The sequence below is a fragment of the Anopheles merus genome, chromosome 2R (genome assembly GCF_017562075.2).
Source record: "Anopheles merus strain MAF chromosome 2R, AmerM5.1, whole genome shotgun sequence".
NCBI lineage: Eukaryota > Metazoa > Arthropoda > Insecta > Diptera > Culicidae > Anopheles > Anopheles merus.
The window spans coordinates 2,819,389-2,843,682 of NC_054082.1; the positions used below are offsets into that span (position 1 = coordinate 2,819,389).

Consider the following 24,294-nt stretch of genomic DNA (forward strand, 5'->3'; position numbering starts at 1 on the left):
GAGTTTTTAGTCGTATACAATAACATTCCGTAAATAACTGGTTGGTTGGTGTTTCGGCTTATCGAGACTTTGAGCATCTCTGCATCATTCGTCTCTCTCCATCCATAACTCTTATACATGATTCCAAATTTCTCAAAAAACATCTAAACCCATGTTTAAGAATGAAAGTAATATTACCTACCTGTTCAGATACTTTTCTTTGAAACAAATCAAGTACACACACACAAACACATAAATATCTCATTTTAAAAATTGTTAAATTATTCTTCACATTTAGCTGCAATAAGAGTATATACAAAATATTATTCATTGTCCTGCTGCGCCTTCGCTGCTTTGCCACCGACTCCCGTTCTAGCGACAGCTTTCAACGCTCGTAGAAAAAGTTATATTATACTACTTTCCATTCCATTCCCAGTTGCTACAGTGGAACGCCAACGCTATCCCGAATCACTCTGAATCTGTCTACTTAGTGTACATAGTATGCGTCACGTTAGTAACTCTCACTTGTTATCTATCGCGTAGTAAAGCAGCTCTCGCGTGTATATCACTTGCGTACGAACGAAAAGGCCACCGTTTGTGTGTGTGTTTTTCTTTAATTTATTTGCCGTGGATTTCAACTTGTGTGTGTGTGTGTTTGTTTTTGCTTTTCCAATTCGCGTGCACCGGTTTGTCTGCATTTTCCAATTCCTATCACATTTGCGCAGCGTACTACTTCCTTGCAATTGAAAACCAAACCCGACGCGCTACACACCGTCCCGGGGCAACTAGAATCTCTTGGGCCTTCTCCTCCCTTTTTCGCGATATGATACGTTAACGATAAGATTTGGTTAGCGACACATAAAGGTGTTAATCGGGGGTAAATTAAGAATACCGCTTTGCCTATGTCAAATGAATAAAATTAAAATTACTCTAAACTGTCGCCCAACCGTGTTTCCGGCTGGCTGCTCATTCACGTACACTTTTGACTCGACTTCGTGTCCATCCAGCTAGATATTGCGTGAGCTAACACACCCATTCGCCACCCACGTGGCAAAAACATTCCAAACAAGAAACATCAACAAAACCGCCACAAGACACGCGCGTACCCCACCGATCCATGCGGGTCGAAGGCGAGAGGTTGTATTGGCGAGGCAGTTATGGAAAGCACCGTACTTATGCCAAACTTCTTGAGGGGGGAAGGGAAGAGAGGATCGCCTCTTCCGCCGTCTCCTCAGTTTGGCTGCAGGTGGTTTCTAATCGAGGTACGATCGGATACGCGTCCAAAGCTAGTCGTGCTTTACCATCATAAGTTAAATGCATCAGTGAACCTTAACATTCGCTTGGATGCTTTCCCGATCTACTGTGCCCTTACGTTAGCCGACCGCTCACGTTTCATCGGTGGTAGAACAGATCGAGAAGCCGGCTCTTGCGGCTGCCGGTCGTCGAGGCGCCGGACGATTGCTGCGACTGCTGCTGATGTTGCTGCGGCTTTGTACTGGACTCGATCAGCTTGTTCTTCATCTGCTCCTCGATCAGCTCGTGCATGTCGATCTGCCACTGTTCGAGCTGCTGCAGCAGCTCGACCTTCTGCTGGATCGCCTCCAGCAGTTGACTGTTGGCCTGCATCAGCTCCACCCGGTTCTTGGCCAGCTCCACCTCCGCCTTTGTACGTCGCTCGATAGCAGCGTCACGGTCCTTGCGGGCCTGCACGACCGTCTCGTCCTGGGCCAGGCTCGAATGGGACGCATCTTCCCGGGCCTGGTTGCGCTCCTCGATCGTACTCTGCAGCTCCACTTCTCGCACCGAGAGCTGGGAAAAGCACAGAGAGAAGCATAGAAGAGAGTTAGTTCAACCTGCGCACTGTGGCACAAAGCAAAACGGCAGCTTACCTTGCTTTCCAGCTGCATAATGACGTCGTTCTTCTTCTTCAGCTCCTCCTCCTGCTCGATCAGCATCGATCGCGTCTGCTCGAACATCGTCTTGAACTGCATCGCGTCCAGGTTCATGATGGTGTGCACGAGCTCGTCGGCGACGGCGGACAGCATGCCGCGGCTAAACTTATCGTTCACGGTCATGCTGGCGCTGGTCGCTTCCGTCACCGAGCTCGGGGTCGCCATCGATACGGGCGCCATCGTGTTGTCCAGCGACGAGAAGGACATGTCCGAATGGAGACCTAACGAGATGGGAAAATGATACAATGGAATAGATGTCCAACAGCGCTCGTGACGTGACGTCTGACTCCCTAATTACCTGAATCGTCATCGTGATGCGTGCTGCGCAGTGTTTGGCATAGTGTCTTTAGCTGTTTGTACACCGACTGAGCCTCCTTCAGGACGAGCTGACTCGCTTCGTCCTTCGATCCCGCACACTCCTCCTCGCCGTTCATCTCCTGCAGCAGCGAGGAGTGATGCTGCAGCTCACCGTGCAGCGATCGCTGCGAATCGAACGACTCCAACCGCTCGCTCAGCGTTCCATTCTCGCGCTCCAACCGGTCGAGCGTCTGCACCGTCATCTGGTACTTGGTGTCCTGCTCCTTCGTGCTGCGCTCCAGGATGTGTATTCGCTCGGACGCTTCGTTGAGCGCGATCGACAGGTTCTCCCGCTCGTTCACCGTCATGTGGAGCCGGTTCTCCAGCTCGTTCTTCTTCTCCAGTATCAGGCGCAGCTCGTTCTTCAAGCTCTCCAGACTGCTGACGTGGTCCTGTATGCTGAGCGTTCGGCGATTGCACTGCTCCTTGATCTCCTGCAGCTGGGCCGTCAGCTGCTGCTCGGTCGCGTTCGACTTCTGCAGCTCGTTCGAGAGCCTCGTGTTCTGCGCCGTCAGCTCCTCGATCAGCATGTTCTTCTCGCGCTCCATCTGGCGCATGATCTGCTCCTGCGCTTCCAGCTTCTGCCGGAACTGCTTGATGTCGCCCTGCAGCTCCAGTATGATTGCCTCATTTTCGCTCGAGCTAATTTCCAGCTGTCGCTTTAGGATGTACTTTTCCTGCTCCAAGTTCTGCCGGGGGAAGAAAGCGGGGAGGAAAATCGATGAGAAATTATTCCACACACACATTACCTGGGAGGTCAGCTAGGTTAGAGAGACGACGAAGGTGAACCTTCGAACCACCCACCAAAAAGTGGACCACCAGTGGAAGGTCACTCCACCTTGTCGCAAGTGGAGCAAGTGAACTAAGAGACCCCCTCGGACGTGAAGGTAACGGTATCGACCACTAATTTATCGTTCTTGGCAGTTTGAGGCGCGCTACAGAAAATCTGCTAAATCTCTCCACCCTACCACTGTGCAGTGAGCTGAAGTACAAACGACACCTACGGCCCTACGCTCGACCCGTTCGCCCTCCAACCAATCACACATTATTAACCAACCCTCCGGCTTGGTACCGGTGGCGACTAATTATGGCCGGAATGCGCGTCAGAATCGTGAAACGTCCGCCAACCACTTTGACTTGGCGGAACTTGCCACTTTGAGACCCGTTCATCAGCCGGCACGAAAAGAACCATAAATTGTGTCTAACTAGCCACAACACGCCAGACGTTCGAGGTCACTTCTCGCACCTTAGAAAGGCAAACAATAGGCAAAGGTTTGAAAGAAGTAGGAGAAAAAAAGCCACCACACACCGCACCAACCAGCAATTAGAACGACATAAATTCTTGGCTCGGGATTTATGGCTGGTAAAAAATAAATCATATCATTCGTTGGACACAATGCAATCCGGAATTCATCCGCTGGGCTCTATTAACGGTTTATCTTCCCAAGGAAACACAAAAAGCCCATTCCAACTGCAACCTGTGTCCGAAATCCCACCCAGAAACTAAAGTGCGCCCATCAAAGCAATCGGCGTAAACACGGTAACGTGTGTGTGTTTTGCAAACATCTTAGCAGCTAGCAATTTGTCTTGCCGTTTTCACCCACAAACCCAGAAACTCTGACAACCTCCGACAACCTTTCTCACAACACACACACAAACACTTGCCATTCACAGGAGCCGGCACGAATCGGCCCGGCCAAATTGGCCCGAAACCGTTCGAATGCGAGGCAAACGAAGCTGATTGACCATTCGAGGGCATGCCAGCTGCAAATTAGATCATTACACACATCGATTGCTGTGCGGAGATGGTCTCGATGGTGAGAAGCGATCGAGAAGGAAAAACACACCGATGAGCAAAACACTTTGACTCACACACAACCACAGTCGGCATCGATTTCTGCCAATTCGCGAAGCGTGAGTGTGTAAGCTGGCTGACGTTCAAGGGGAAAACTTTAATTAAGCCTAATTAGAACTTGCAAGCGCAAGCAGACCAGACCAGGCGCCAGAGTTTGGCACGCGAGACTAAAATCCGTTTTACGATGCCATTTGAACGCACAAGATTTTTGACATCGATCAACCCCAGTGTATCCGAAATCGATCGACCGTTATGCAATGTTATGGTGGCGTGTAGGGACAAAGGGTTTGAAACGGACCTGCAGACGCAACCATATTGGCTACCGTATGGCACCGGTGGGCTTGATTGGCTCGAAACGTTGACGAAATCTTAATATCGTATTCTTCACGCCACGACACGCTCGTAAAAGACCGACAACGATCGCAATTGGGGATTGGATGATCGATTCAGTGTGAGATGATCGGATCGCGTATGTTTCGGAGCCATTTTTTTTTTTTGGGCAGTTTGGACACGCGCGAGTGTGAGGTGGAATTTGAAATGGTAATGTAAAAGCATCATCAAACTTCCAACACCACAACCACAATCGCATATCAATCAACAGATGACGCTTATGTCGAGAGCCACGCCTGTTCCAGCGCCTGTCTGCCTGCCCGTCCCTCCGACCATCGATCGATCCGTCGACCAAAGTGTGGAAACTTATTGAACCTGCTTTCGAGTCGCGTTTTGACCGCAATGACCATCCACGAAACTGAACAAGCAAGCAAGCAAAAAATGGAAACAGTTCGCGTTTGAGTCATCACCGTTCCGTTGGTTCGGTTTTACGGATCACAAGGCCCACCACCACCCCGGGGGTGGTTAACGTCATCGGACGTTTGTTAAAATTGGCACGTTTGCGTGGGTGCCGCTTGCTGGTCGAGCAGCAGCTCGCTCAGCTTGCCTTCCGGCCTGTCCGTCCAACGGGTAAGACATTGTAGTAAACCTCCCCCAAAACGCGACCGATTTGCGTGTTTGCTGCGGAGCGGTTGTAGGTCGTTAAACGCTTCTTAGCTCTGGAAGGAATGTTGTTTGTGAATTTCTAGAACGATTAAGAATTCCGTATCGATGGCGTTAGCGATGAGGCTTGATGACTTTGTTTTTCATGAATCTATTAAAAACCGAGGGGTTCAATGTATTGGTCGTCTGGTTTATATTGCTTCCATTCCTTTTTTTTCGTGAAAACACCTATAAATTTGAAAAGTAAATTAATTGATCAATGCTTTGGTTTGTTTTTGAAAAGTTCACCAATGAGCTAGTGGACGTGAAAGTTGTACACTCCTACCACGTGATCATGGCTGAGCAATGTAAAACACACACACACACTTCTTTCTTTCCAACCGCCGCATACATAATCGTTGCTGGCAACCTTCTCTCCTTCCCCGGGCGGCCTCCAACAACCTGAACCAGCTGTTAAAACATTTATCCTCCGCTCGGTCGGTCGGTCGCGGAAAGGTTTGCAAGGAAGGCTTTGTGAGCGCATAACGATAACAGCGTACATAGTCCTCCCCGGCCGCATGGCCGACTGTGCGTCAAGAACGGCGCGTGTTATCGCGTAAGCTTTGTTGCTCCGGCCAGCACACACAGAGCCACATAATAACGATTCCGTTGCACATGATAAACAATCAGCCCGCGCCGATGCTAATCGCGATCGGTTGATCGCACACCAGCGACCGGCTGCAGCGCTGTGGCTCGCCGAGGGGAATGGGGAAGTCCCGACGGCTTAGACAGACAGAACAGTAGCGCATAGTGCCACTCATTTGTGTTTTGTGTTGTGTGTGTGTTTGCGGGTCTTTTTAATTGTTCAATTTTGTGCGGATTATAACTACCCTACTAGCAGGCAGGCAGGGTGGCTAGGGGTGGTAGGCTTTTCGGTGCGTGTTATGCAATTCCCATGTACCAAGCTGCTTGGAGCAGCTGCCTGGGGGGTATAGCGTTGCAGCCAAGCCGAGGACGAGGCCTCTCGCAGCGACCTCAATCGGTTCGGAGCGTGCCGCGCGTTGCGGCGGAGCGAACGGCGAATGAGGTTTCGAGGTGTTTGGAATTGAGTTGTTTCAAGATGCTTCACGATGCGGGGAATAATTTTAGCAAATCGGGGATTAATTATTGCCACGCGTTGCTTGGGCCACCTTTTCCCACTCCAACTCCGGCTCCGTTAGCAATGCCGTTGCGCTGTGGAAATGGTAGAACACACGAGCTACGGTGTTCTCACTTTCGCTTTTCTTCCCGCGCAACCGAAACCTGCTAGCTGTAAAACGACACGCAAACTAGCCACGGGCCCAGCCCGTCCCTAAAGGTAAAGAACCTGCCACTGAGGGGGATTCCTGCCCTTGTTTGTTTTCCTTCACTTACACCGCCTTGGTTGGGAAATGTCACCGAAATGTAACACCAACAACCGGTACACAACACAGCTAACACTGTTTAACGGCAAATCGAGGCTATTAAATCGCTTCTACCCGTTGGATACGGTAGCGAGCCAACGCACAAACGGTGTGTGCGCGGTTGTTTAAAACCATCAAAACCTGCCGTTATGATGATGATGATGATGATCGTGACGACGATCGTTTTGTTGTTTGCTACCGTGGTGCGGTGGCAAATACGCAAGCACCCCTAGATGTGCGTTTGCGGAGACATTAGAAGAATAATGGTAAATTGCTCCCGTTACGGATCACGAGCGTAGGAACTAGACTGGAAACAATGTCAAATAAAACACGTCGTTAGTGCGGGTTTGACACCGTACAAAAGGACATTCCCAATGGAAAGTGATGCAAGAAAAGCGTGCAGCTTTCTACGCATTTCAAACGCAGCGTTGAACCGAGGGGGAGGAAAGGTCACGATGAAATAGAGAAGTCCTATGATGACCTGCATTATTATGAAGCTACATGTGACAGATGACACGCCTTGGAAAATGTTCCATGACTTTTTTCAAAAAATAAATCATGATTTCATCATGTTTGTCAACATTTACACTTCTGGCACTTTCCATACCAAGCGTATCTTGGTAATTTATTTGTACCAAAACGCACCCAACAACCTCCCCCAAATAAATAAACAATCATCTCTTTCTTAATCCTCAATCCGCCAGCCCGATTTGGGTGTGCTAAAAACTAATTGTCACCCATTCGTGTCCAGCCGGAAACATACCATAAGCTAGCCCGCACACCTCAACAGTAAGCTCATCTGGAAAAGCTTCGCATGGTCGTGATGGTGCTACTTTTGAAGATTTATCTTTATGGGTAGCGAACCTACCCCAAACACGGCACAGTGCTACATAAGCGAGTTCTTGGGCGACTGGATTAGATCACTGGAATGGATGAGAATCTGAAAAGTGCGTCAATCTGAACACCGTCAACAAGCTCGCCGACACCACCGCAGCGCACCGTTTTCATCGTGTCTTTTATCTTAAGCTTTTATCTGACCAACTTCAAGTGGTCGTCTGGTTCAGGTCTTTTCCCAGACGGTGCGATTCATTTGTGACCTGATGCTTAAGCATGGAAGCACGCACAAAATCAAACACACCTTAACCGCGATTGAAGAAACAAATCGGCGCTTATCTCGTTTGGAGGTGCATTAATCTAAAGTACCAAATCCCAATCTTCAAGCCCAATCCGGGCCGAAGGTGGCTCTGAAAGCCCATTTTCTATGACATGCGTTTTAGCAGAGTGAGAGATAGCACAGATAAAAGGTTTCACCTACACAACTCTACTCACACGCACACGCCCAAGCAGACCTCTTGGCAGCCCTTACTTGCGCCATTTGGCTTGCAACGAGCATGTGACACGAATGCGAAGGAACGCCCTTCAACCGTACGGCGCCAGCGTACGGCCAACCGTTCCGGTGTTCGTTCTTTTGCTGCTGCTGCTGCTACTCTCCCTTCCCCCCCCCCCCTTCGAAATCTTCGAAACTAAATTGGAGAACTAACCATGAACCCAGCCGGAGGTGGCAATGTTTCCCCCTTCTACATTTCGGGCCGTTGGGAATCGCCAACAGACGGCGGGTGCGTGAGTCACTGCTCAGCGTCACACCAAGGTCAACCTGTGCGGCAAAAAGGCACCACCACCAGGCTTCACTCCTTTCGGTTTCCGAGCGGGCTTTAACAGGACAGACTGCCCGCCCGTCCGCACTGTAATTATGGATTCAATGTCAATGCTATCAATCATTCAAGCTATTCGGCGGTTGCTCCCGAAACCGCAAGCACAGAAACACACACAAAAAGCGAAGAAGAACAATTAGAAATTCAAACAACACTCAGAAGGGAGCGAACGCTTAGAACCGTTTGGCGTTTTCCAAACAATGGATACTCATTTGCGCCTATCTATTGTAATGTTTTGCTTGCGTTCTAATTGTATGCGGGTTCACAGTGACTCAAGGTTTGATTTCAAAAAGTCCCCAACACTCCACCACTAATTCCACCGTGCGTTCGTCACTTAACCGTGCGTTCGTCACTTAACCGTGCGTTCGTCACTTAACCGTGCGTTACGATCTTTCGGCGCGATCCTCACCGTATGAGTCAGCGGGCGCGTGCGCTGCTCACTCGATGAGGTCAACCTCCTGCATCCTGGTGGAGCCCGGACGGCCTCGACGGCATTAAACGATTCTTCCCCTTCTCAAACAATTGTTTGACTTTTCGCCTGCCCGAATGCTTTGCAAAAATCCCTTTCGTCATGTGCGATCGTTTCTTGGGCGTGCAAATAATCATCGCTCACTCGCGAATGTCTCAGCGACCCGTTTTGCATTTGCATAATAATTTCTGTAAATACTCAAAACACACTGTGTGCGTGCGGGCGCGCTCGCCGAGCAGATGAAGTCATGTGAAATTGCGCTCACTTTGCCACGGAGTGTTCGAGAGCATCCGATGATTTCTTTGGTTTGCGCTGCTAGCAGTATTGTTCGATCGTATTATCCAGCGCTACAGGTACGGAGAGTGTTGCAGCACAGTCGCCACAGTAATGTGCCGTGAAGTGGCTTCGTTAACGCCGCAACTCTAATTACAGCCGCTCGCTCGGTGCGCGCTTTTGCACTAAGTATACAGTCGGCACACAGCCTTCCATAAAGGTTTATGTACGTCCGTATACAAACCATGCACAATCATGCACCACCCCCTCACAGGACCTCAATGCAACGGCGGCAATGGTAAGTCTGAATGATTTAGCCTAATGACTCAATGGCGCATAACGTCATCCACCGATCGATCCAGCGTCAAGCGGATCCTTCACGATTTCAATTCGGTTCCACATTTACCTCCGTCTTCTCGTTTTGGTGACCAGTAGTACCCACCTCCGCCTCCCTGTTTTAAGTGTGACCACCCTCGTAACCGACACCCCTGCTCGAGCATTATAGTTAAGCACTAGCGGAATTAGAAACGACACGTTCACACATACTCAGCGGGCACTACACCAGCTGTCCAACCGGCCCTAGCTGATTCGCTTCGACGGTGCAATTTATCGATTTACTGCATTTACTGTGGCCTCGCCCAAAGCGGCGGGACATTTGCTCGATCGGAGCACCCGGGAGAGTTGGCGTAATTCGCGGATTACCTTTAATTCCACCCCACTTCTCACAAATACACATGCGGCGGCCGCAAACACGGCCGAGTGTGAGTTTATTTATTTGTACAATCTTCTCGGGCTTCCTTGGGCATGGCCATTCGCGGGCCTGCTTTACGGACCAGCTACATAAGCCGCTGCTAGCCTTGTCGGATTTGTAACGATCGCTCGGGTAAGCGGGCGAGGAAGGCTGATCTCACCCGTGCTCAGCAGCAGCGCCACCAGTGTACGGCCACTGAATGCTAAGCATGTCCCGTATGATTGATTCCATTCGCTATTCTAGTTCCCCTTTAGTTACTTCGGTCCAAAGTGTAACGTTCGTAATTAAACTCCGACACGTTTGCGTGTAATACCTTCCAACGGTTGAAGTTGTCTGGAACGTACTCCACAGAAGCCCGATACTGCGTCATCGGGCGGATGGTTTTGGGGGTTGTTTAATTAAATTATTCAATATAAGTCGGCTTGGCCACATGGCATCGCTACACCAGACATGCACCATTGATAACATGTGCCACTATGCACCACAGCAACGTGACCCTTGTCTCGACGGTCTTAGCGAACGAGCCCTCATTTCCCTTGGAACGGGTGGCGTGTGTGAATGATCGCTGATGAAAAAGGTCACACACTGTTCACCCACATTGCCCTCCACAAACCACGATTTGACAGCAGCCGACGAGACAAGATCCACGTTTCGCGAATTACGGCCGCGCGTATTCTTCGCAGAAAAACCAGTTCCAAAGACATGCTTGGGCTTCGCTCTGCGATCGACCGCATAGGAACCGCAAGTAGGTGGATTGTATGTGGCCGTTTTTTTTTGTTTTCTCTACACCCACACCGACCGTGTGTCACGATAAAGTAATTCAATACAGCGTCGCGGGATTCAGTTGACCACGCCACAGAGTAACGAAGCTGCCTGCTGATTGCGGATATGCGACCGTTCGTTCCTTTCACTTTGCAGAACGTGCATGGAAAAGGGCTCTCTTTGTGCTGTTTTAGAAGGGTGGCGTGGCGTTCTTTATTTTATTCACTGTGTTGCCTCTGCGAGTAGAAACACTCACAAATACAGCTTTCATTGCAACTGCTATTTACGGTGTTTCGCACAAACTGTTTTAAATCTTTAGACTCACATTGAACAGCGCCCAAACGTGGTATTTCCAGCATAAGGCACAACGGTCATGTTTAGCTTCGGAGCTGTATGAGATGGTTGATTTTGCTCAAGGGCAACGAGTTTGGAGCGCAAACAACCCCGATTTGATCTACATAGCTCGGGTGGTTTATTATGAAGGGGGTAAACGCAGCCCGCCGCAAAGCTCCGGTTGCCGATCGGTCGGTCGGTCGGTCGGGGACAGCTTTAACGATGAAGGAAATCATAATTTATAGAAATACGGAGTTATTGATTAAACCCATTACTGAAGAAGCGACATTTCACGATTTACATTAACGGAGGACCTTCGCCACTGGACCACTTTCGGAGTGACGTTCGTCAGCAGAGATTTGGAATGGATGAATTGAGTATGTGAGTTTTATTCAAATTAAAGTGTGAATGCTGCGAGAATGGTGCCGGGAAGGCTTTATGCGAGATTTCAACGTATATAAAAGATCCACTAAATCTAGGCAATGCTCTATATTCTACTGAAATGGGGATCTTTATACAGCTGAAAGACCTAGTCATTCTGATTGTTCGGTATTCTTCTTATTGTCGCCATAATTCACTTTCGTGAAGATCATGAAGATGAAGATCACTAGAACTTCAATGCGTGACGAAGATTCTCGAACGATATTGCAAATCACTATTAGAACCTTAGTCTGCAATTAGCCATAAAGATGTTCTAGCATGATATGTAAATGATCCTCTGGACATCTTATGACCTGACCTTTTAGATTGAAATGAACAATACCCTGACCTTAGAGGTCTCCGGTCTGGATTAGGAGCAAAATGTTTGAAGCATCTCCTTCTCTATTTCAAGAATTTCTAGTATCAGAATCAGTATCACATTGGGTATAAGATAGAAGAGCCCGTCTGTCCATGTGGCTACTCCAAATAACAATCCAATAGATAGATGATTCATATCGATTCACAGGGACAGTGAGTGTAACGATCAGGAAACACTCATAGATATCAACATCTGCTCTTACTTCAAATGAAGTGCACTGTGAAGTACCCTACTCTCTTCTATTTTAAGGCTAATTCAACCCATTGACTTACCCATTGTGTTATATAAATAACCCAACAACGTCTCCCTCACTCTCGTTACCCCTGCCCTGCCACTTACCTCAACCTTTGCCGAGTAGTCATCGATCAGCTTTTCCTGGTTCTTCTTCAGCTCCTCGTTCTTCTCGAGCAGTGCCTTACCGAGCTCGGCGGCCAGCAGCAGATCGGCCTCCTTTTGGTGCAGCTGCGCCCACACGTCCTTTTCCGTGACCTGGCCGCTGTCGGGTGGTCTGGTTTCCATCTCTAGGATGTAGTCCTCGAGGGTGGGCTTCAATTTACTGTGCGCATCCATGTGCGGATATGAAATTGACGATGGGTGTGAGCTTACGATTAGAGGCCACTCTTGGGAGGAGAATAACCGAGAGGGGTTGTGGTTGTTTTTTTTTTGTCGGCGAGAGTGAGTCACAATGTCTCTAACTCCCCTCCCTTTCTCTCTCTCTTTGTTTTTAGCTTAGGTTCAGAAAGTTGGTCAGCAACGTACAAAGCGATAGAATGATGGTTAGAGAGAAGGAGCTTAGTAGTAGTAGTGGTGGTAGTAGTTTAGGTAGCGCGTAGTAGGTTTTAGGCGATGAGGAATAGTACAAGTTTTAGCGTATGGACACAGACGACGACGACGACGACGACAACGACGACGGGTTAGCTGTGCGCACGATTTGCCTATTATAATCCTTAGCCGATGATGATCGATGAACGATTGGGTTAGCGTGCCGTTTGGGGACAGCAGGAAGCATCTTCTAGTAACAACACTGATTCTGCACAACTTTTTACACTCTTCTCTTCTTGCGGGCACCGTTCGTCTCTATGCGTACCGCCGGTACTCGGTTACGTTACATCTGGCGCTGCGAGGCCACCGGGCACTGCACTGCACTCGGTTGCACACTTCGCATCATCGAATCCATGCGTCATAACGGTTCACTCGCATCAAACACGACGGCAGGCTCAAGGAATGGTGCCGAAACTGTGCCCGCCAGCAGCAAACAAGGGACGCGGTCGCCTTTTGCACACCACAGACAGCTGCATCGGACGCATAAAGAGGGTTTGCACAAGAAAAGGGGCAATTTTTAATCAAACTCGTATCGTACTACAGTATAAATCCATCCCCAAACACACACACACACACCGCACACATTCGATAACGCTTGGATCGAGACTTATCTTACAGGACAAATGATAAATTTATGATAAAATATTGCTGATAATGACGAGGGAAAATAGGGAAAATCCACCCCCTGCTCGATAAGCCCAAGCCTCCCGTGCGGAGTGTAAGATAATGAAGGAAAGGCCACAACCGTCTCGAGTGCAAACTTATCTACAGTTGGTATCATTCACGCGCGCACACACACACACACACAAACCACACCCTATTCGTTAAATTAAAAAAGAAGCCAGCCAGAAAAGACGAATAGTCGAAATTAAAGCACACTTGGTTCATTTTGTATAATTTTGCTCGCATGAATAATGTATCTTTTCACTGCGCGGCACATAAAATCGCCAAAACCCTGTTTTTGCACTCACTCCTCTGCCGGTTTTTCTTCCCTCATTTCGCTTCATGACTTATGAATCGGTAGAATCAATCACTGAGCGAGCAAATCGTTTCGGTGTATTAAAAGCAAAACACAAAATACGGCCACTTTACCCGGCTTGAATGGAAAAAAAGGCACAAGAAAGCTTGCGGAGTTTGGAGAAGAAAGTTTGACCCAAACGCACACCCCACAGGGCCGCCGGCCGAATGTCATTCGGCGCTTTTTTATTCCAATGAACTTAACCTTCGCCCAGGGAGAAAACCCGCTCCCCCCCCCCCTCCCCATGGAAAAAGGCATCTCAAAGGCATCGGAAAAGCGATACCGCACGGTTACAGCGCCTTTATTCAAAACTATTACGAGAGCCGCTCCACTACCGCCACTCCCCCCCCCCTCCCCCCCGGACCGCAAGCAAGAAAAGCACTTTCCGAAAAAAAGAGAAAAATCACACCCATTTACAACGAGAGAATGCGGTGTGTAAATTGGCGTCGGCGTGCCAGATGAGTTTGGCTGCTTTTTTTTGTTACCTTTGCTACCAAACTCACCTAATGCTTCAATCACTGTCCGAAACCTTAAAGCGCATCGATTCGGTTCCGAATGGCAAAAATTGAAAGCTGCTTTTTGGTTGTTGTTTTTCTTTTTACCCAATCCCCGCATATTTCTCTTTCGCTCACACACTCACACACCCCGTGCCGCCTCGGAATCGGAAGCTCATTGGAGAAGAATGGTGGTCAAACGCGTGGCCGCAAGGGAGAGCACGGGCTGATGGTCGTGTTTTTTTTTCTTCTTCAACAATAACGATCCGGCGTCGGCGGAAGCTCGAAAAGCCCCCTTTTGCAAAATCACAAGAGTAAAAGTGCTTCCTTCCGTGAACATCTCTTTTTTTTGTTGAATTCAAGCGCGCACCAAGACACAAAAAAAGTGGTGATCAAAGCCCCAAGAAGGAGGAAAAAATGACTTCAGCAGATGCTGTGACACCCTCCGAACATAAGGCTCTTTTTCCCCATCTCTTCTATCTTCGTGATCGTGATCGTCGGTTGATCATGAACGGCATGGAGCAAACACATTGTTGTGTTGCACCAGTGAGTCAGCACAAAGGAAGTCGTTTGTAAATCGTTCATACCCTTTCATCCCCCCCCTACCAGGGGGCAGGGCTTCATCGTTACGGGTCTGTCTAACGGTGATTGTCGAACGTTTGCTGGCCACGATGCTGGGACGGGTGGTAAGGTGCCCGCCGATTGGTGGATCTTGGTGGAAGTCTCTTTTTGCTCCATCGCTTGTGAAATCGATATAAACACCACACAACAACAACAACAACAACAAAAAACGGAGTAATTCAATTGAACTCGCCTTACCTAACGGTTTTGAGGGGTAAATGCACCAGGCCGCGGTTGGCTATGGTATTTATCAAATTAAGAGCCGAGGAGGGCAACACAAAAAAACACACTGTAACCGCGAACACCACGATGAATCATCGCTCGGCGGCTTTTCAAGATCTGTTGGACCCCTGGATCTCGGATTTGGGATTATTTCTCAGTAGATCACCCACAATTTCCATGCTCCAGATTTGCCGGGCCTGCGGGTTGTACGGTGGGCAAATTAAGCAAAACACTTCTTTAACTGTAACCCAACCCCTCCAATCGAAACGCACGCCGTTTGGAGGTTGTTGTGTAATTCTTGCCGGTGCCACACTAAACTCACCAAACCGAAACGCTAATTGGGCTAATTGTAAGTCAGGGAGGCAGCGAGGCAACAGCCAAACGGCCCCACAAATTGACAGTGTACACTGAAATGAATAGAATTTTCTAACAGCATTTCAACAGCGCCGATTGGAATAACGATAATGTAATGCCTCGATAAAGGGGCAGAGTTTAGCGATCATTTGCTACATTATATGTTTTTGCACACAAAAGGAAGCTTTATTGGAGGTGCAATTTGCTGATCCTCACACTGGCGCACACACACACACGCGCGCAAAGCCCAAACGCACAATCGAACAATCATAAAGATTTTATCAGCGCTTTATTGTAGGAAATTTGCAAAAGTAATGATCGTTATGAGGAAAAAAGGGGGAAAAACGGTAAACAAACTCAAGACGTTACGCGAACCTCGCGATGATCACCTTTATATAATGATGTATGTATGTATGTGTGTGTGTGTGTGTGTGTGTGTGTGTGTGTGTGTGTGTGTGTGTGTGTGTGTGTGTGTGTGTGTGTGTGTGTGTGTGTGTGTGTGTGTGTGTGTGTGTGTGTGTGTGTGTGTGTGTGTGTGTGTGTGTGTGTGTGTGTGTGTGTGTGTGTCTGGTTTGATGGTTCATTTACCAACACAGAAAGCAGAAAGAAAGCGAGTTGGGAAATGTAAATTAAATCTGCTTATAATTCTGCTTACATTAAACCTACTAAGAAAAAGGGCTCGTTTCTCTTTCCAACAACAACCTCCGGCCTCCGCCCGGGCCCAAGCAGGAAATGTGCGTAAGGATCGGTCGACCTTATCGTCGTGACCGCCGAATCGAATGTCCAAGCGTTTACCGTTTGTCTTCACTGCCGACGCGCTCACATTACTTCATTTGCGGCGTGAAGCGTAATGGTAGAAAAATCAGCACCAAGCACCCCCGAAAACCACCACCGGAAGTGGGGGGTTTTTATGAACCTTTAGCCCGCAAGCATTGACTGAAAGGTGCGAATAAGGTGGTAGGTAGGAAGGTAGGGGGGGAACAAAAATACTTTTAAAATAAAATAACAATAACAACGATACGGTTAAGCGCGAAATAAATACCGTATGCCCTCTCGTCGCGAGGACTTCACGGTGCACGGCGCACACGTTTGCCCACCAAAGCCTCACATTCCCCCATATCTCTGTGTGTGTTTGTGTATGAGTGATGTGTTTTTTTTCTTCTCGCCCACTCGCCGCTCTTGGATTTCACCCGCGCCGGAGCGAAGACAGTCCGTTGCGGGGGAAAAGGGTAGCGGGTGCTCGTCTTCGGATGACTCAACTGGTTGCCTTTTATTTATAGGTGAACCAATCCGGGGTAGTTCCGCTTTGGCGTTTCTGCGACGCGCGTACCAACTTTCGCCCCGGCACGGTATGACGTTCGGAACGAATCACATTGGCACACACACACACATACACCTCGGGTCTCTAAACCTTAGGGATGATGTTGGATCGATGCAGTGCAGAAAAAAAAGGTGACAACAAATGAGTTCTAGCACATGCTGAGTCAGTCCGTCAGTTGACACGATAAGGGAGAGAAACCATTTCATACGATTACCCTGTATCGTTGCCGTGTTAGAAGTGTAACTGGACGACAAACGACAGGCTTACATACACACCACCCACCGCCATCACCATCACCACAACCTTGTTGCACTTTATCTTATCATGTGCGCGGCGTGACACGAGATAAAGCGAGCACCATACATTTTGATACATTCAATAAATGGCTCTTGAACAGCAGTAAAGTGCCTTCTCGTAGTTGTAGCAAACTGTTTGTTTTCCCTTTTTTTTTGCTCTCCCATTTCATTTCGTTCTCGCTGGGGCCAACAACACTCAATCGATTAAATGCGACGTAGTTCAATGTCACTGAAATATGACTACACTTGCACGAACGACTCAACAGTACTGATGATTAAGTAATGGAAAGCACCCATCCAATCCCTCCCCCAGGGGGGGGGCGAGCACCACCAAACGATGACCACGAAAGCGAAAACAGATCTCATCACCCCGATTGGTACGCCTGCTTGACCGCATGGGGACAAAGATGCATATCGAACGATCGATGCATGACTGCTGCTTGCTTTAAAAAGCTCCCATCCGGCACAAAAAAGCACACTGCTGGATCGATGCATTCTAATGGTTCGATGGCACCCGGTTCCCGGTGAGCCATTTGAACGATTATTTCCGGGACAAATAATTTATTTGCCATTTTAATGGCCAACCGGCACGCCCGGCTGCTGATGGGTATTGTCGTTTGGGCGGCTCGTTTACTAATACGATTGCACGTGGAAGTGAATTTAAGATTCTTTTTTTTTTCTTTTCGGGCAGGCCTTCAAAAATCGATCCCCACTGCACTGCAAACACGCTCCGTTTGGGCCGGACAAAGATGACCTAGTTTCGGTGCCTACCGTTCCCAGGACCTGGCCTGGAAAAATGGCACAAACCAGCGGGAAAGGCTTGGCACCTATCTGCACCCTCTCCAATTCAACACTGCTGCCACAGGACCTCCGTTTGCCGAGAGAGAGAGAGAGTGAGAGCAAGTTGTGCGCAAGTTCTCGCTTGAACTGCCGCATGAAATCGAAACTTTATTTTGCCACTTAAAAGGGAAGTGATAATGACGAATGATCGAAGCCTCCAATATTGAAGCGGGCGGTGAAGCTTGAAATACAGCGGGCGGCACAAAACAACACACCGTAAAAAAAAAGCAAAAGCTCACCGTCGAACGTCCTCCCCCAAGCGTCAAAGTCAATTTCCCTCAATGGAAAACCTTCGACCGAAATTCGATTGTCCGCTGTGGTTGCGCTTTCGGGCGGGGTCAGCGTTATGGCCCAGCTGGGAAGGGGGATTGTAGATTGGTTACAGCCCCAAAATGCTGACCTCAAACCCAGCTAAGCGGGTGAGATCGGCTCGGCAGCACCAAAGCACCAGCAGGTGACACCACCACCCAACAAACAAGCTTCGCTCAATCAATCTTTGAAAACGTGCCAAGTGCAAAGTATTGAGCGAGCAGAATGAACCCCGCTACAGCGGTGATTGATTTTTACTTTCAACTGCCAACTGCAGCCAGTTTTCCTTTCGTTAATTTGGCTTTTACTCTGGCCGCAGCTCATCACACACAATGGTTGTGTTAATTTACCTCATCTTTCACCTTATCCACATTCTCTATCTCTCGAGCTGCGGCGAAACAAACGTCTGCACCTAACGCTTATTTATTTATACGAACCCATATTTCTCTATTGCCACCCAGTTGGATGTTTTCTTCTTCGCTTCTTTTTACTTTGGTTTTAATTTCGGAGGTGTTCAATAAATTGCTCATCAATATTTGATAAAAAACAGAAGAGCCAACGACGGGTTTTTAACTAATGTTGCGTGGAATAAAATATCGTTTCCGCCCCTTCACATCGCGGACCGTCGTTGATTAATTTGCCTTTGCCCGCGTTTAGTGACAATCGGTCGGTTTATTTAGACTAGGAAAACAGCTACCTGGGTGCACCCTGGTTGAGCGTTTCCAAAAAGAAAAAAAAACTGGGGTTTATAACCCGCTTTACCCCTCCACTGCTGGCCTGTTTCGGTCAGCAGAGGCCAAGGACGACACCCGAGGCACACGGACCACACGCGGCCATCGTCCAGTAATGCCCTCGAAAACACCGAACCCAGCCCAATGGGGCCATGTTTCGTGATCACACACGCACGAAGAAGAAAAGGCATGAAAATTTCATCGCCACGCACACGTAACACCGAGACGTCTCAGCTGCGTCAGCTTGCTTGGCTGACGATGGGTGAGAAGCTTTCGCCTTCGCATCTTCGAAAGCGATGCACCCTTCGATGCAAGTCACCTCCTCCCTCTTTCCCTCTCAGTCGGCGTGGCGTGAAATGTACCACAACTCCACTGACGTCTCCTGTTCCCTTTTGCTTTCCCAATCTCTGCGGTTTGGTTTTCGTCATTTTTCATCAATAGCACCGGAGAGAAAGAAAACAATCTCATCCATTTTCCATGCCAAATAACGTGTCGGTGTGTGTGTGTGTGTGTGTGTGTGTGTGTGTGTGTGTGTGTGTGTGTGTGTGTGTGTGTGTGTGTGTGTGTGGGGTTGCTACTACTAAATTCATCTCATCAACAAAGACCACCGTTTCGTTCCCGTTTGCGCTCTGGTGTATGCCTTGTGGTGCATACAACGCTTCAAGCGATAGCGCGACGAATGCAATTCACGCTCATTCAATCACGTTCTTGCGCGCTCTTCCAACGTGTTTACAAAATCCCGTGGCGCGTATTAACCAAAATCGAAAAGTGCACCCATACCCGAAGCGTGCTTCAAGCCACCAAATTAAAGCTCTCCGATCCGAATTGGGGATGCACTTGCAGCTGCGATGGCACACACTTTGACGTACTTTACACCTTTACGGCTAGCGTACGGGGCGGCTGTTGGCGAAATGGATCGAAGTAGGCGGGTTCGCCGTTTGCATCACGCGGTCTTTAATAATCCATCCGACATTAGTGTCCACCCGTAGTGGATGGGCGTCTGTTTGTTGTGTTTTTTTTTTTTGCTTATTGTGCACTGGCCAATTCATTAAAGGGCGCCAAACACGCCAACGGACTTCTTGCGGAACAGTTGTGGTTGTTGTGTTTTTGTTCGCCCTCGCTCGGCTCCCTTTTTCGTGTTGCAGGAAATTCCCTTTAGTAAGAAACACACACACACACAACGAAACAGCAACTTTACGTGGGCAGTAAATGTAGCTTTTGCATGTTTGCACGAGGTTCTGTTTGTTTGCCCTTCCAAGCCCCCTCCCTCCCCTCAACTACTTCTCCTGTTCGTGTGGCGAATGAATTTATCGATCAAATGTTGTTTCCACCAAACGGAAGGCCGTCTATCGCGTTGCGTTGGGCCCCTTACGGTTGCTCCAGCGCTTTTCCAGCCACTTCGTTGCATGAACCCACACACACACACACACCGATCACCAAACGTTCAAAAAGGATACGTGTTTGTATGCATGTGTGTGTGTGTGTTGTTGTATTCCATGCCAGCACTGGACTCCTCTCTTTGCAGGCATTTAATTTCTCCGCAAAGCCATTTTTGGACATTTGCGTTTGTTGCGTTTTTGTTCCGTTTTTTGAGCCGTTCTTTAGTCGTGGTGTAAAGCGGCGGGGGTGTAGTGAATTTTCCTTTTTGTTTTTTTTTTTCATTCCATCACCCCCTTTTACCCACCCCCATACCGCACAAACACGCGTGCACGTTCGTTTCACAATCGATTTTCGGGTTCACTGTATTTTCCTCGCGCGCTCGCAATTTTCTTACCATCCCCCCAAATGAGGAGAAGGGGGCTGGTTTTGCACAGAAGAAGAAGAAGAAAACAACACCCCCGTTGCTCGATCGTTACATGCTCCAAGCAAGAGCGTTTGGGCGTATGTGTGAAAGAAAGAGGTATTGTGTTTGGAGGTTGGTCACTTCCTTTTTTCGCGCTGCTGATGTTTTGCTGCTATTGCTGCTAATCTATTTAATTGGCCCTCGCGCCGAACGATTGAGAAAACAGCAGCAGCAACCACCATCACCACCTTCCTCTGACCATTTCTTCCAACCCGTGGTGCCCCATGCGGAGGGCAGGAAGGGAAAATTGCGTGCGTGCGCGAACCGTCGGCAACAATAAACCACGCGAAAGAGCCACGCCGATGAGGACGCAACGCGAAGGAAAGAAAGCGAAAGAAAAGGCTTGTGCTTAAAAGCTTCAAACTATCGAACACAAGACAGGCGCGTTTTTGGGCTGCTGCTGGTGGTGGTGGTGGTAGTATTGGTGTGTGGCGGAGTTGCGCGTCCGGCCCGTGATCTTCGCAGCCTCTCGCTGAGATCCGCCGCAACGCCGTTGGGGCTGCGGTTTATCACACAAACAGAAGTAGGTCGCGCAATCGACAAAAAAACTCGCTCACAAAACGTTATACTTATGGCACATATGTACACACTCAAACACACACACATACACAAGACACACACACACATAGAGAGACACAGACAATTCGAGCAGAAAAGCACAACGGAATGATCGACGACACAGGGCGAATCGACGCTTGGCGAATGGAAATATGGCGCTTTGCATAGAAAGACGTGAAGGAAGGAAGGATCGATTTAGCAGGAAATGATGAGCGTTATTATTTTTGGTTTGGTTACATTTTGCCGCCACTGACGCTGCATGTTATTGAAACCAGCAAACAACCATTCTCAAATCACCTTAAATGTTCCGTTTTCTACAACGGGTGCTGTATCTCGATGGCAGGGGGGGCACAAAACACGAGATGCCCTCGTATATTCTACACACACACAGCACACACAGGCACACACAGGCGCACACACACACACACACACACAGTCAGTTAGGCACACGGCTCCTTGGCAACGGGCGGTACACAACGCCCGACACAACACTCGCACGGAACTGCTGCGCAAACTTGCGCCGTTGCAAACGGGGGATGAAGAAACCAACAGCGAACAAAACTACCCCTCCGGTATGACTAACCACACACGCGCGCACACCACACCGCTGGCAACAGCAATAACAACAGTACCGAAACACCTCTCGACGAGGCTTCCAACGTGCTTTGGCCAAAGTCTACTCTGATACTGAGCACGGAGAAAATCGTCCACAACACGCAAAGCCCCACACTGGGGGTTGGTTTTCCCCCTTCCCGTTGCTATTCACACGAAGCCGCCGCAGGTGAGAGAGAGCTAAGGCTGAGCGGTGAGCATACAGGTGAGAGCGAATGCCAAGCGCCGGGGGTATTTGTTGTGGACTTCTTGCAACGCTTGCAAGTTTCAGACGGAAGAGAGAGAGAGAGAGAGAGAGAGAGAGAGCATGCACCAGAGAGAATAGTTTAGGGGTGAGATTGTACTAACTATCTCACTATCATCCCCACGGAGAAGAAATGTGTCCAAACGGATGCGGGCGCTATAGTTCCGCATTTCGACATACACTGGTGACTCTCTGTTTTTTTTTTGTTCACTTCTTCGACTTCGACAGTGTAGCACAGCAATGCTAATGATGCGACTTCCATAAATTATGCTAACCTTTCCGATTGGTGCGTCTTCATTTAATGATTTCCCTCACGTCGGGGAGGGGGTTCGTCGCTTGGTTCTCTTTGCACTTTGAAGTTCGTTATTCCGCGCGGAGGTCTCTTAATTCCCAGCTGAGATGAGCCATGACTTTTACGTTCATCGATCACATGTTACCCCCCGTCCGGTGGATGAGGAATGGGGCGGGGGCCTTTTCGCCGCACAAACATCCGGATTGAATGACGTCCACGCGTCGGCACGTTCGCGCAAGGAATTGGACGCAAAACGGGGCCGCTGTTCTGCCTTCTAGTGTGGGATCCAATTAGTGAAATAGCTTCGGTGTACTCCTACGGGGATGTGTGACAATATTTACCAGCGTCCCACACACACACAGTCAACCGGGTATCGCTAAAAGGGAACGGAAGAACGAGCTTAATGTTTTGCCCTGCAGTCACGTCGCCCGTTGCCATGGCGATGGAGGGACGACCATGTCTGTTTATACTCTGTTCGCGATTGAGCGACGCAGGTCGAATGCGGACACGCCATACACACGCTAATCTTTTTGTGTGTGTGGAATTTCTTCATGAAAATGTAGCACTGTACGATACAAAACCACCGAATCATTGTACATCTTTATTTGTACGAGCACAACCTTGGAAAAATCCCATTTCATTGAGTTTCGTTTCATTCTACCACATCCAATGGCTATATAATTGCATTTCATGGGTGAATAACTTCTAGGTTCTAGGCCCCCAGAGCCTGTTTGGTGCTCATGTTTTGCTCAAAATTTCATCACTCACAGCCACAATCCGCTTCACAGAATCGGTTCTACGTGACCAACCATCGGTTTTGGCGGCTTCCAGAAACCGACCTAACCGACAGACTATTAGCAAAATAGCTACACACCTGACCGAAACCGAACGTGCCCATAATGATCGTCGAAAAAAAAACCCGTTTCGACCGCACACGAATGATGCTGGACCTGTTCTCGGGGTGGAATGGCGCAGGGGTCCTGAGGTGGACGGAAATTGCTACCGCAAAAAAAAAACATGGGAAAAAGAGAGAAAAACGCCCAACCGAACAACTTCACGTCCACCGATCGGGTGCGGGCTTGTGGTACACCTTTTCACCTTGAGCGCGAAACTCCCGGGCTCACTGACATGACATCGGAATCTGCGGCCATTTTCACAGATCCACCAGGTCCATAGGTACGCCAAAGATGACAGTTTGCGCGGGCATTTCGATTCACGATCACGCCCCACGCGCCCCGTTCCGTTAGGCGGCCGAGGAAGCGCTCCGATCACGCTCAGACCTTCAGAAGACCCCCTTGGACGGATCACAATCGTGCGGCTGTGTTGCCTCAGGACCGAAAATTGCTACCATTGCGGCCATTTTCATGCCCATTCCTCATCTGCACTGGCACCTGGCCGCGCAAATTCATGGCCGTGTCGTGTTGGGCGCTGCGTAACTGCGCGACCATCTTCTTCTACCGCGCGCCCTGTGGCATCGGGGCAATTAAACCCGGGGCTGCCCATTAGATACACACTAATCGGTTGGGATCTACTACCATTGTGTAGTGTTGCGTTGCGCAGCCGCCGCCGGGTTTGTTGCCATTTGCGTACGCGTTCGTTTGGCTTGACTTTTCCGTTTGAAAGAGTCTGCAGTTTCGACATTTTCCCCCATGGTACCACGGTAGTCTCACTCTCCCATACACAAACACACACATATGCACATGTTTTGCGCACTCTATGCGATTGTGATTTTTTACGCATTGTGTTTTTTGTTGTTTGTTTTGTGACACCCTTGTGTAGCAGAGCTGGGTTGTTCCACCTGTTGTTGTTCTTTTGCACGCGAAAAAGCGCGGCAGATGAGATAGTAGCGATTGTTTTCTCCCTGTTTTGTTGGCACGGAACTGAAATGTTTCACTTTTCCCAGCGACCCAGCAGTGTCGGCAGACGTGTCGGACGATAGGTGACATTTCCCTTGTCTAGCCGAAGGGGCAGATGATGCAGAGGCCAATAGTAACACACACAAAAACGACACCTGTTCATTGTGTGCCTTTCCCTGCTTTGAATATGTTAATAGAAAGAACA

General features: G+C 48.9%; 1 protein-coding gene across 6 annotated transcripts; it reads right to left on the reverse strand.

Moving 5' to 3' along the window:
- Positions 1-238: 238 nt before the first annotated feature.
- Positions 239-22,254, reverse strand: LOC121587939 (bicaudal D-related protein homolog). 6 transcript variants are annotated; one of them, XM_041905307.1, is made up of 5 exons: positions 22,217-22,254; positions 11,996-12,212; positions 2,230-2,977; positions 1,869-2,152; positions 239-1,788 (listed from the first exon to the last, which is right to left on the reverse strand). In XM_041905307.1, the coding sequence occupies exons 1-5, from the start codon at positions 22,237-22,239 to the stop codon at positions 1,372-1,374; spliced, it is 1,689 nt and encodes a 562-aa protein (XP_041761241.1). In that variant the 5' UTR covers positions 22,240-22,254; the 3' UTR covers positions 239-1,371. The 6 variants fall into 6 exon arrangements, with proteins under 6 accessions (XP_041761241.1, XP_041761245.1, XP_041761242.1 ...); XM_041905311.1 differs by lacking the exon at positions 22,217-22,254 and adding an exon at positions 21,383-21,784; XM_041905308.1 differs by lacking the exon at positions 22,217-22,254 and adding an exon at positions 21,383-21,784 and having other exon boundaries at positions 11,996-12,948.
- Between the last annotated feature and the right edge of the window lie 2,040 nt (positions 22,255-24,294).